Genomic DNA, 14,202 nt, shown 5'->3' with positions numbered 1-14,202 from the left:
TGAACAAAGTGGAGCAGAGTCTGGAGGGTGGGAAAGCTACCCTTGCTAAAATAAGACTGCTAGTTAGAAGAGGATTAGGAGATAAGAGCCTCAAGTGGAGGGCACAAAGGGAAAAGGCTGTAACTGGGAAGGAACTGAGGAAAGGAAAAGCTATGCAGAACTGAAGCTGTCAGATCCCGGGTATAAAGACTTGGGCAAGGGACCAACATTACCCTATAAGGCATGAAAAGAACAGACTCTATGGGAAAGGAAATTCCTTTTCCTGGGGTGATGGAGGAGCTCTGCAGGCCTGAAGCTTTGCTGAATCTCGGATGCTCTGTGGTGGTGGAAGAATGCACACTTGATTCTTGTCTACCCTGGGGGCAAACAGCTGTGCACTGTCTCAGGAAGAGAAGGGGAAGAGGTACATGAGTCTAGTCTCCGGAGAATGACACCTAGAACATGTTGAGGTTTGCAGAGAAAGTAGAAGTAAGGACACTTAGATCTGTTTTTTCATTATGTATTTTTGGGAGTGGGAGTAACTAACACCTCATATCACCGCTTAGAAGTAACCTAGAAAAAGGACAGAAACTGAGATCCTTAAGATCTCTGGTACAAAAAAAAAAAAATCTCTGGTACAAAGAGCAAGAGCTCTGGCTGAAAGAAGTATGAGGGTGGGGGTGAGGCAGGGAGCACTGTACCTCTCTCCCCACTTTCCCTTTCAGTTCAGTGCCTGAAGCATGACAAACAGGATCTAGAAATGGCCCCTCTCTGGTGTTCTGTGGTGACTTCAGGATGCCCGGGGACCAAGTCTTTGCTCACTCAAGAAAGCACTCAATGGGACAAACTATTTTTTTTTCGTAAAAACTCTAAACAGGAGAACATCTGTCTCTAATGTGTCAGCTGTAGCATTTCATTCCATCTTGATGAAAAAGAAAGCTTTATGATGACTTCAAGAGAAATGGCATAGAACTTTGAGAAAACTGGAAAATTTTGGCAATTGATATGTCAGAGATTTTGTCTTAATCATAAAAGGATATTTGATAGAAAGCAAAGGGTTCTACAATTGCTCTATTGTTTTTGATAAATAAGTTTGTCTTAAGTATAAATGGAAATTTTTCTTTCAGTCCTGCACTCAAATGTACTTTTATTTACTCTGTGAATATCCAGAATAACCTAGGTTATGGATTTCTCAGACTGGAAGACAGCGTAACAGATTAAGAGTTTAACTTGTGCTTTAACACTAGTGGTTTACCTTGGCATAACTATCATACCTTAATCACAAAATTAACAAAATCAAGTATTTCGGATCATTGGAATGAAAGAAGCTAAGGGAGGGAAACCCTAAGGATTTTACTACTGCCACAATTTCAGAATAAGATTTGCTAGTTTAAGTGAGTAGAATTTTCCAGGCTTAAAAATAGGTGGTACCTATAAATAAATATGTAAACTTCTCCTAAATTTAACATTACTTTTGTTAAAATGCAAAACATGGTTTTTTCTTACTCAGAGAAGGGTTCTTTGATTTCTACAAAGGATAAATTCTGAAACAAACAAAAAAACAACCCTTGAAGGTTTTGTGAAATAACTATTTAAATGATTGGTTAAAAGAACTATTTCCACTTCTTGAAACATGTCACACTGTTTGCTGTTCAGGCTGGCTGCCTCAAGCTACTTTCAAAAAAAATTCACAGCAAATTTATATATTTTAGTTCCTATTTTCTCCAATCCTTTAGTTATCATTCTATAGCTTAAGAACTGATAATGGAGAGAAATAATTCTTTATTTTTGCTTAGTTTTAAGGTCTTTGCCCCTCTGAAAAAATTCTAAGGAAATACTTTAATATAGTTAACTTTAATGTGTGTAGGTTTATACTTAGTAGACATAAAACTCTTATTTCAAATTTCTACTAATTGAAAAGATGAGATAGTATTAACCTGATATATCTAAAAGACACATCTAAAACCTTATTTAGTTGTGTTTAGGGTTCTCATATTTGTTAGTTTATTTCTAACTGAAGGTGTGCAATTTCAGTATTTGCTTTATGGCAATTTCACAGGCACACCAGTGATGTACGGAAAAGAAGCCTCAAACAAGGCCTTCTTTTGATACTTAATCTCGTTCTTCACTTTAAAACCACATATGTACAAAAAAGAAAAAACTAGAGAATGTCAATTTCAAACATATGATTGTTGAAAAGAAATTCAGAACCAAACAGAAGGTGGTTAATTTAATATGCAAGTAAAATGAATCATTTTAGTTATGCCATTTTGTTTGGGAAGAAAAATACCTGGTTAACTATAGAAATTCTGGAATTAAAAAATAAAACATGGTTGTGTTCTCATAGCCAAAACCAGAGTGATGTGACTCCCACAAGATGGTTTTATTTTGCAGTAATGTTACTCATTTGACTGCCTTCAAGGAAATACTGAGTTGGGCAAAAAGTTCTTTCAGTGTTTTCCATCTGATGTTACAAGAAACCCAAATGAAGTTTTTGGCTAACCCAATAGGTTGGCAATTATGATCGACAGTGGGAGATTTCTTTGCAGTGCCCAATGTCAGTCAATTTTTTTAAAACTTTTTATTTTATACTGGAGTAGAGCCAATAGCAATGCTGTGACAGTTTCAGGTGGACAGCAAAGGGCTCAGCCATATCTATATGTGTATCTATTCTCCTAACTCAACTGTTTTACTATTTAAGTAGTTGTTACAGTAGTCAACAATACTAATTTTGGAAAGAGAAGCTTTCAGGCAGATTCCTGAATTAGACTTATCGAATCCTGAACCCTTTAAGACCATGACTCCTTTTGTGGATGCCCCCCCCCCCCCCGCCAGCCCTACAACCAGCCCCAGCTCTATTGAGACATAATTGATATTGAACACTGTGTATATTTAAGGTGTATGTGTTGATTTGACACATGTATATATTGTGAAATGACTACCACATTAGAGTTCATCACCACACATAATTACCATTTTGGATAGAGTGAAAACATTTAAGATCTATTTTCTTAGCAACATTCAAGTATATAACAAAATCTTCTTCACTATAATCACTATATACATTAGATATCCAGAACATATTCATCTTTAAGTGGAAATTTGTACCCTTTGACCAAAATCACCCTATTTTTGGCACCCCTCTGGCTACTCTCTACAATCTACTTTCTGTGGCTACAAGTTTGGCTTAAGATTCCACATATAAGTAAGATTGTATAGTATTTGTCTTTCTCTTTCTCAGATGTATTTCACTTAGCATGATACCCTCAAATCCATCTGTGTTGTCAAAATGGTAGGATTTCCTTCTTTCCATTGACTACATGTGCCATGTCTTCTTCATCCATTCATATGGATCCATTTCATGTTTCCATAATACTAATTAGCATCCTTTCACTTCAACAGGAATAACTTTGCTCAGCATTTCTTGGAAGACAGGTCTAGTGGTGATGGACTCCCTCAGCTTTTGTTTTCCTGGAAAAGTACTCATCTGTCCATTTCTGAAGGACAAATTTGCTGGATGGAGTATTCTTGGTTGGCAGTTATTTTTTTTCTTTCAGAACTTGAAAAATATCATTCTACCCTCTCCTAGCCTATAAGGTTTCTGCTGATAGTATCCCATAGATCATATAGGCTTTCTTTACTCTTCATCCTTCTTCTCCTCTGATTCGACAATTTCAAAGGTCTAGTATTTTAATGCAGATTATTTCTTCTCCTTGATCCATTCTCTTTTTAATACCCTCTATTTCAGTTTTAACTTCATTCATTGTATTCATAAGTGCCAGAAAATGCTTGGTTCTTTTTATGAGACTTCCAACTCTGTTTAACTCCTCATTTTGTCTGTGTATTATTTTCCTGATCTTATTGAATTTTCTGTTTTATTGTAGCTCATTGTGCTTCCTTAGAAAAGCTATTTTGAATTCTTTATTAGATAAATTGCAGATGTCCATGTCTTCCTTACTACAAGATTATTGTGATCCTTTGGGGGTGTCCTATTTCCTTCATTTTTCATGTTCCTTGAAATTTTGCATTACTATCTTCACATTTTAAATGGCAGCCACCTTCAACCAATTTTACTGACTGATTTTGGGTGAGAAATACTTTCCATCTGTCCTGCTAGGGATTCTGAGGCTTTCACAGACCTTCTATGGATACACCTGCTCTGTGATTCTGGCTCCCAAATATGACAGAATTCATAAGCACATATGTCTTTTCTCCATCATGTAACACACTAGGCCAGGTGTTAACAGCCTCCCATTTGATTTCCCCAGGGTGATGCTACCTGTGGTCTCTCCCTGGCCCACAAACTCAGGCTGGCTTTCTGCACATGCTCAGTATCCATCTGCCAGAGCTGGCTCTCACTGCCCTCAGCAGCAAGCACAGAGATCCAGCTACAGGATGGTGGAGAGTGTGGCTGAGGCACATGGAGCACCAGGGGTGCCTGTGGGCCAGTGGGGGATCCACAGGCTAAATATCTCTAGGGATTTGTTGGCAGCCTTTTTCATGGAGTCTATGATGTGGTTAGTAGGGTCTGTTTGCATTAATGCCCTCTAAGAATCCTATCTGCTGCTCTCTCAGCCTCTTCCTGCCTCCGTCATTCAGCTCACAACTCAGTACTCTGGATGGAGCAAGAGAGAAATGGGCCTCTTTGGGAGCATCCTGTGCTGCTGGGAAACACAGTACCCCTTCATATGCTCTCCCTTTTCCCTGCATTAGGAATCAGGGTGAGAAAGTCTCTCTTGGCACTGAGCTGTGCCACCTTGTGGAAAAGGTGACATGAATACATCAAACTATTCCTCTCACCCTCTTCAATGCATTCAAACTTGTATAATTTCTGCTCCAATAGCATGCTGGGACTTCTGCACGGGACTTCTGGACTTCCCCCAAGGCTTTCTCATCTATGGGTGATTATCTAAAACAAGTGTCCTCCAGGAGATCCTAGACTGCAGCTGAGTGGGGCTGGAGCCAGCTCATAGGCCACTGCAAGGTCCACGGACAGGACACAGGTCTGTCTGCCCATTACCTGATACATGGGTGGGTAACATTCCTCCCAGGTCCCTTGGTATGTGGGGCTGGATCCCACAGCTCCCACAAAGGCACTTCATCCATGTATGGATGCCAAATTGTTCTTGAGGTGGGGATATAAACAAACGACATCTTATAGGGCCATCTAGCTGATGTGTGAACTCCCTTTTTTGTCTTTTTAGCATTTTTAAAAATATATTTCTTTCTTTATTTGCCTGCACTGGGTCTTAGTTGTAGCAGGTGAGACCTTTAGTTGTGGCATGCAGGATCTGATTCCCTGACCAGGGATAGAACATGAGCCCTGCACTGGGAATGCAGGGAAGTCCTCGCAATTGCCTTTTAATACCAAGATACTGTTATACTAAAATGGCTGTAGAGATATAATTCATGGACAGTTGTTGGTAAAGTTGGGGCAGACAGGGGAAAATCAGTGATGTATGTTATCCAGAGCTTCCCATAAGCCGAGAAGAATTTAATCTGTGGCAGTCTTCCAGGGAGACAGTCTTGGAAAATAAACATTGAGCATCAGGGCTGGCCCTGTACTGTTTAACTTATTCTTGTACTCTTAATGAAAGCAGAAGGCAAATGAACAATCCAGTTTTCTTTTAGAACAACTTCTGTTTAACAGTGAGTGGAAAAAAAAGAGAGTGAGATGAAAGGTGAGCCTATTTTCAGAGCTCAATCATATGCCATTCATAGCTGCAAGCTACAAAGATAAAACTCCTTGGGCTAGCTGAAGTTCTCCCTGACTTGAAGAACAGAAATATCTTACTTTTTCGATGAAGAAACTCTGCAACCAAAGCCGCTACGTGGACATAACACATTGCTGCCTGAAAAAGGATGACAAAGAAGGAACTGTGAGATTGGGCTCCAGGGGTTTGTGAGTGCTTTTGTTTAGAATAAAGTCATAAGTAGTCACCTCTGAAAAATCTCCATTTTTTACATGAATCTTGGCCATGCTATCAAGCCAGGTTTTCCTGAGCTCTGGGGTACTTGCGTAGGACTTGGCTAAGCTATACTGGAGATCAATTAGCATTTCAGGGTCCTTCTCATGCTCCTTCATTTGAGCTGTGGCCATAAGAACAGTTCGGATTCTCTTGGTCAAGTCTTTGACTTCTGAGGGAAAAGCAGTTGCCTAATATCAAAACAAACAAAAAAGACATGTTTTTCAATGTTATCGGTGTGCTCTAGCCCTAAGCAGCCCATCCTGGGAATAACATAGAACTTTTACCCCTTGTCAGAAATTTTGGTATTCGGTTCTTGGTTCTTGGCACGTGGGCATGCCTAAAGAGTTTTAAATTAATTCTTTAAACAATATTCTACTATCTCAGGCTTCAAAAGCACTGAGTTTGATGGCAGTATATTCTTAACACATAGAAGCACAGACTCTGGAGCCAGACTACCTGGTTTCAGACCCCACCTCCTCTGCTGTCAATTCAACGGCAATAAAGGTAATCCATATTCACCTTTACTGTGTAATTTTAGTTAATGGTAACTAAAAATTGATATCTTACTATGTACCAAGCAGTGGCCTGGGCACTTTACATGTTTTCAACTTTATAACAACATTATGAATTAAGACTATTATAATTCATTTTACCAATGGGAAAACCAAGATACACAGCAGTTAAGTAGTTTGGCCAAAGTCGTGAAGTTGTTAAGTGGTAGAGACAGGACTGACATCCAGGCAGTTGGGCTACAGAGCTCATGACCTTAGTCATTCTTCCATCGACCCACTACCATATGCATTAACCTGAAAACCAATTTCCAATTATGGAAATAAGAGTTTATGAATCACAGAACACTATGAAGAGCTTAAATACATCATTACTTTCTATTAAAGGGTTGCCTTAGTCTTCAAAAATAGGAAGTTAAAGAATTTCCTATTCACCCCACTGGAGTAATCACAATTATATGTAGGGTTCTGAGAAGAAGAGTAGGGACAGGTACAGGCCTTAGGGAGCTTTTCAATGTGAATATCACCAAAGGTAGAGAAAATGATTTTCAAAAGAGTCTTCTTTAAAGATGACTTTTAAAAATTATTATTGATATGTGTTTGTGTGTGTATATAAAGTCTCTTCATATACATTAATAGAGATTTCATTTACTGGGAGAAATCTATACCTTTGTTGTAAGAGAGTTTATTGGTAATGATTGCTCTACCAGCATAAAGCTGTCATTTCACAAATCAGTCATGAAAACAATTTCCTATCAAGCAGGACTAAAACAGACCCCATTTACTTTGAAAATGTTGGCAGTCTAACTTTTATATAACATGGATTTAAGGATGGTAAAAAATGGAAAATACTTTTAGGATATGAGTAAAAGATGCTAAAGGATATAAGCTATTTCTATGCTCATGGGATTAGTTGGAGCATATACTGATTTCACAAGGAAGCAGTAGAACTGCCTGAAAAGTTCTACTTTCCCAGCCTGAGAATGGCTGGCACTATTCAGTGTTTTTTTGTTTTTTCAGTCTAAGCAACATTCCTATGGGAATATGTTTTGGTACAAAGATTCAACATGTCCCAAACATCAAGTATGCTATGACTGCAAACTTTTTTTTCCAGATTTTACACAAATTGTCAAATTATGCTGGAAGATGACCTTTCCCAAGAATGGGGATGATTCCTCTGGGAGGAAACGTTCTCTATTGGCAAAGGAGTCTTCTTCCCTTCTACATGTACATCACTGAAGAACAGAAACTACTCTCCATGCTACAAAACAACAAACTTTTACAACGTTTTAGATTTGAAGTATATAGGTAGGTCTGAGGAGTGGTGGTCAGGGCTGTGGGTTTCACCTCAGCCAACGGTTACCTAAGAACAATAGCCTTGGACATGGGTTTGCCAATGAGTATCTCTGGCAAGCCCCAGTTAACAGATGATTTTTTCAACTTGGAATATCATGTAGTAATGAATCCCTTCTGTGCCATTTCTCATCTGCTGACAAAGGATCCAGCAGCTATTAGCAACTCTAGAAAGAAATGTTTTGTGAAATTTCCAACTCAGTGTTTAATTAACCAATCTTACAAATGGTAACAACAGTTGAGAAAAAACCCATTTCTTTGCTGAGTAAGTTTAAAACTCAACCCCAGAAAAAATTCAAATCCTATCATAATTAAGTATACACAGTATAGTCATTCATCCACCCATTCAACTAATACTAAATATTTACTGTGTACCTAGCAGTGTTCTAGGTGCTAGAGGTACATGGATGTACTAGACAAAACCTTGACTCGTGAAGCTCACATTCTATACACTTGATACTATATAAAAGTTGTGAATCCAGTGCAGAGTTTACCTTGAGAAGTGAAACTCCCCTGACAGTGAACATGGTTCTAATTTTTCACTTAAAGTGAGAACATACCTTCATAGGTCTGTCACTGTTTGCAAAGTTATTGATAATGAATAAAGACTCCTGAAATCTCGATCCTCCACTTAGTGCTACATCTGCTATCAGCTGGCTTACAGCAATTATTATCTGTGGAAAGAAGAAAACACCATCTTTCAAATGTCTTTTGAACACATGCTGCTTGTTTTCATCAATGTACAAACCCATAGACACTCATACAAAATGCTTCTTTTAAAGATATTAGAGTGCCAACAAAATCTATTTTCTTCTTACATGAGGGGTTTAAATTCTTCTATTGAAACAGCAATGGTAGGGGCTTCCCTGGGGGCTCAGAGGTAAAGAATCTGCCTACCAATGCTGGAGACATGGGTTCGATTCCTGGTTTGGGAAGATCCCACATGCCACAGAGCACTGCGCCACAACTAGTGCATCTGCACTCTAGAGCCTGTGAGCTGTAACTACTGAGCCCACATGCCATGGCCACTGAAGCCTGCGTGTCCTAGAGCCCATGCTCTGCAACACGAGAAGCCACTTCAATGAGAAGCTGGAACACAGCAATGAAGAGCAGCCCTTACTCATTGCAAATAGAGAAAAGGCTACACAGCAATGAAGAATCCAGCACAGGTAAAAATAAACAGAAAAAATTTTAAGCTAAAGACAAAATCATATCATAAAAAAATATCAACTTCAGTAAAGCTGCAAGATACAAACAAAATTAATACAGAGAAATCCCTTGCATTCCTGTACACTAACAATGAAAAATCAGAGAGAAATTAAGGAACAACTCCTTCACTACTTCAAAAACAAGAATAAAAACCTAGAAATAAACCTACCTAAAGAGACAAAAGACTCAAATGCAGAAAACTATAAGACACTGATGAAAGAAATCAAACACAACACAAATAGATGGAGAGATACACTATGTTCGTGGATTGGAAAAATCAATATTGTGAAAATGACCATACCCATACTACCAAAGCAATCTACGGGTTCAGTGCAATCCCTATCAAATTACCAATGGCATTTTTCACAGAACTAGAACAAAAAATTTTACTATATGTATAGAAACACAAAAGACCCCAAATAACCAAAGCAATCTTGAGAAAGAAAAATGGAGCTAGGGGAATCAACCTTGCTGACATCAGACTATACTACAAAGCTACAGTAATCAAGACACTATGGTATTGTCACAAAACCAGAATTATAGATCAATGGAGGTTCCTAGTTTCAAATTTTATTGAGATTTCTCTTGGTTTGATGTGAAAAATCTTCCAAACTCATAGCATAGCTAGACCTGAAACCGTTTTCATAATTAGTGAACTGATACAATGGTAGATACAGGTATCTACCTTCAATATGCTTGCTAGTTAATAGTTTTGGCAAAGTTGGGAATAAATGACATTTCTTTGATGGTTTTTTATTTCTTTTCACTAGTCTGTCTCAGTGTGCTAGACTTCCAACTCCAGTGCCTCAGCTCTCTTCTTTGTTTCTGACTAGGGCCTATCTAAATACTTTAGACAGCAGTACATGTTATAGCATATACATTACATAATGATTAATGGTACAATGCCATGTAATGGTGCTCTTAGGCCTCACTGATGGCTCAGCAGTAAAGAATCTGCCTGCAGTGCAGGAGATGCAGGACATGTGGGTTTGATCCCAGGGTCGGGAAGATACCCTGGAAGAAGGCATGGCAACCCACTCCAGTATTTTTGGCTGGAGAATCCCATTAAGAGAGGAGCCTGGTGATCTACAGTCCACAGGGTCGCAAAGAGTCAGACACGACTGAAGCAACTGAGCATGCATGCATGGTGCTTTTAAATCTCTCCGGCTCCTTTTAATGAATGCTTATATGATTCAGGCTAAGGTGTTAGTGGCCAGAAGCTTTACCCCTTGTCCTGAGAAGCAAGATACTGTAGGAGTTGGGTGCAGGCTCTTGAGTCCAACTGACCTAGATTCAAAACTTTATCAATTATGCACTGAATGGCATTGAGAAAGTGAATTAACTCCCCTGTGCCTCACTTTCCTTAAAGGCAATATAGGGATAATAACAATACCAACATTATAGAGCTGTTATGAGGATTTAAAAGATCATAATCATAATATTACAACTTAATCAGTTTATTTAGCACTTAGAACCAGAATCTGCAATTTATTAATTCATTTCCATTTGAATATAGGACTTGAGACAAATTGATGTTTTAACACAGAAGAATGGACCCTAACAGGGAAATTCAAAAATATCAGCACACTAATTGCAGAAATGCTTTGGAGGAAGGTGGTATTCAAGTGACATCTCTATGAAAGCAAATATTAGACACCCTGACATATAATGCTAGACCTAGTATCCAAAAATAACTAGATACAACTTTTTACAGGAAGCACATACTTCTATCAGAGTTTCACATCTCTGATGACGTTTCTAAAAAGCTACTTATGGCCGTTTCCTTATTTATAACCCAGTCTCCAACAAACAATGGCAATGGGACAGACCATGGCACTAAAGACAGAAATACGACCAAGCATTTCCCATATTACAAAGAGGGCAACTGAGCCAAGAACTCCCAACTGTATTTCAGTTCACACCTGTTTCATCACATAAGCAAAAAATTATGGAGATGTTGAATAACAACTGCCACATACTAAGTGTCTATTATGAGCTAGGCATACACACACTTTATTTTTAACCTTCATTATAAACCCCACAAGCTGAAACATACTTGGCCTCATTTTACAGATAAGGCAAATAGTTAAGACGAACTGAGTAACTTCCCTAGAGTCACATATTAAGTAAGTAGCTAAGCTATCATTTAAGTCCAGGTAGGTATGTTTCCAGAGAAGGCAATGGCACCCCACTCCAGTACTCTTGCCTGGAAAATCCTAAGGATGGAGGAGCCTGGTAGGCTGCAGTCCATGGGGTCGCTAAGAGTCGGACATGACTGAGCGACTTCCCTTTCACTTCACTTTAGTGCACTGGAGAAGAAAATGGGAACCCACTCCAGTGTTCTTGCCTGGAGAATCCCAGGGACAGAGGAGCCTGGTGGGCTTCTGTCTATGGGGTCACACAGGGTCGGACACAACTGAAGCAACTTAGCAGCAGCAGCATCAGGTATGTTTCCAAAGTCCATGTTTTCCATTAAACTTTGAGACTTCACTCATTTTTTAACTAACTGCACATGCTGGAGCATGACAAAACACAAGTACTTTGTTTGTTACTTAATCATCTCTTTAATACTCACCATAACCATATGAGGTAGGTATGGATATTTACCAGTGTTTTACTTATGAAGCATCTGAGGTACTGAGAGACTAAAGAAGTCCTTGCTAAGGTCACAAAGTATGTGATATTCATGGAATCTGAAATCTATGCTCTTAATATCTCTGTTCTCAAGCAGTGTTGTCCAGTAGAAACAGGATATGAGTCATATGTGTAATATTAAATTGTCTAGCAGCCACATTAAAAAGTAGAAAGACACAAGTGAATTTTGATTTATATTACTTAAACCAATATATCCAAAATATCATTTTGACATAGTCAATATAAAACAATTGAAATATTTTACTTCTTTGTACTTAGTCTTCAAAAGTCAATTTGTCCTGAATTGAGACTAGCCACATTTCAAGTGCTAGATGGCCACCTGTGGCTAATAGCTTTCTATTAGACTGGGGAGCTCTAAATCTTAATGTAGAGAGGCTAAAGATTGAACAGAAGAAAGAGAAGCTTCGATTTTCACTGACCTGCAGATGTGTCCTTAAAAAGGTTTTCCTTTTGGTGTACTCAAAGTTGTTTCTCATCAGAAGATACAAAAGTGCAGAGGCTTCATTCCTGGTTGAGCTAATCTTTGACGTGCAGCACTTTAAAACCTCATAGCAAAATGCAGCACACATGTTTACCCTTCCTTTGAAAAAGGCCGAGGGAAACTAAACAATAGGAAAAACATAAATAAGTATCTGAAAAATCATAAAACAGAAATCAATCAACTATCAAGTGCCTACAGTATTCTCCCTAAAACTAAGCTGGGTGCTTTGAGGATACATGATCAACATAAGATTAGGGCACCACTCTGGAGAACCCAAGCTAGATAAAAACATAAAGACCAGCACGTATTCATGAATGACTGAAATGATGACTCATTTCATGATTATGGTCTCAATTTGGGCCATAAAAATGGGAAGGCCAATCTGCATTACTTACTCTTTTGCTTTATATTTAAACAGCTCCTTATATTATAAACTTCCAAATGCTGGGAAAATTATATCAAGAATCTATTCAGTAAATAAAGTTGATCTTTTAACAAAATGGAGTATAGATGAAGTGTAAACACACAAACATAAACATGTACATCCTCTACTCATCAACAGTGTTGAATAAAATATAGTTTGGCATAGAAAAAGTACAAAAGTGACTATTTAATCCTCAAAACAGGCAAGTGACTGCTACTTTTGGAATGTATTCAGTCTGCTTTGTGGAAAATGAGCTATACATAGAACATAGGCTTATTGCAAACTTCCATGCTCACATATCTAGGCAAGTGAGTACTAAGCTGCTCCAGGGTACACAATGGATTTTTTCAGGGAGTGTGAAGCTAGATTCTTTCAAAATCATTCTCAGGAATCTTGGATTAAAACACATATTATAGGAATCGATGTAAGGCTAGGGCCTTATTTCAAAATTATTTCTCAGAAATATTGAATTTAAGCCCATATTATAGGAATCTATCTTCTTTTTATCACCTTAACACTAAGTACAATGCTTCTTACTGTTTATGCTTCTTCATTTATTAATGAGCATTTAATAAATGTTTTCTAGCTGGCATTGAAAAAATCTCATCAATGGTTTCACCAGATTAAATGAATCTTGTTGGGCAAGATACACCTGTATGAAAATACAGGAAAGGAAGGCACAGCGGTAGAGTAATCTGCTATAGGAAGTCTTCTATCTATCACTTCTCTGAGTGGGCAATGACCAAAATATTCAATGACCTTGTAATTGCCAATTCCAATGGACTTCCTTTCTATCTTATCTTATTAGGCCACTCTGTATTGCATAATACTGATACTCTCTACTTTGGCTTCTTTCTTGCCTTTCTTGCTATTTCTGTGACTGCTCCCTTTCATCTCATCCATAGACTCCTCTTCCAATCCCTTCTATGTTGCTTTTCTCCAACACACTGCTCTTAACTTTTTGTTGTTGTTCTTGCTCTTCCTGTACAGACTCTCCAGGGAAACTTAAACCACTCCCATGGCTTCAACTGCCACGGGTATGCTGATGACCTCGCTAATTCACTCCGTTCCAGCTAAACTGACCTTTCAGTTCCAGGAATTTCAAGCTCTATCCCTTTTCCCTAGAGTGTTTTTCCTTGAGCTTTTCAAATGGCTGGCCCCTTTTCATGTTTCAGGTCTCATTTTAGAAGTGACAAACCCAGATTCCAACTATATGACATTCTGGAAAAGGCAAGACTGGGGAGACAGTAAAAAGACTGTTGATTACCAGGGGGTGGTGGGGAGGGGAGTGGTGAATTGATGGAGATTTTTAGGGCAGTTAAAATACTTTGTTTGATACTAAGATGGGTACATGCCATTTGTCCAAACCTACGGGATATGCACCAAGAATGAAACTTAATGTACACTGTGCACTTTGTTGTTTAGTTGCTAAGTCGTGTCTGACTCTTTTTGCAATCACATGGGCTTTAGCCTGCCAGGCTCCTTTGTCCATGGGATTTCCCAGGCAAGAATACTGGAATAGGTAGCCATTTCCTTCTCCAGGGGATCTTCTAAGCCCAGGGATCGAACCTGCATCTCCTGCATTGGCAGGTGAGTTCTTTTTACCACTGAGCCACCAGGGAA

The 14,202-nt window shown here is 38.6% G+C and overlaps 1 protein-coding gene across 2 annotated transcripts in view; it reads right to left on the bottom strand.

The window, feature by feature from the left end:
* The window catches only part of DOCK11 (dedicator of cytokinesis 11), a 202,450-nt gene that overhangs the window by 32,170 nt on the left and 156,078 nt on the right, over positions 1-14,202 (bottom strand). For both annotated transcript variants that reach the window (XM_043895989.1, XM_043895990.1), the window contains 4 exons: positions 12,094-12,276; positions 8,371-8,484; positions 5,921-6,136; positions 5,774-5,831 (listed from right to left, as the gene is read on the bottom strand). In XM_043895989.1, coding sequence (XP_043751924.1) covers positions 5,774-5,831; positions 5,921-6,136; positions 8,371-8,484; positions 12,094-12,276 — 571 coding nt within the window. The remainder of the gene's footprint in view (positions 1-5,773; positions 5,832-5,920; positions 6,137-8,370; positions 8,485-12,093; positions 12,277-14,202) is intronic.

The sequence above is a fragment of the Cervus elaphus genome, chromosome X (assembly GCF_910594005.1).
Source record: "Cervus elaphus chromosome X, mCerEla1.1, whole genome shotgun sequence".
NCBI lineage: Eukaryota > Metazoa > Chordata > Mammalia > Artiodactyla > Cervidae > Cervus > Cervus elaphus.
This window is presented reverse-complemented; position numbering and strand designations above follow the sequence as displayed.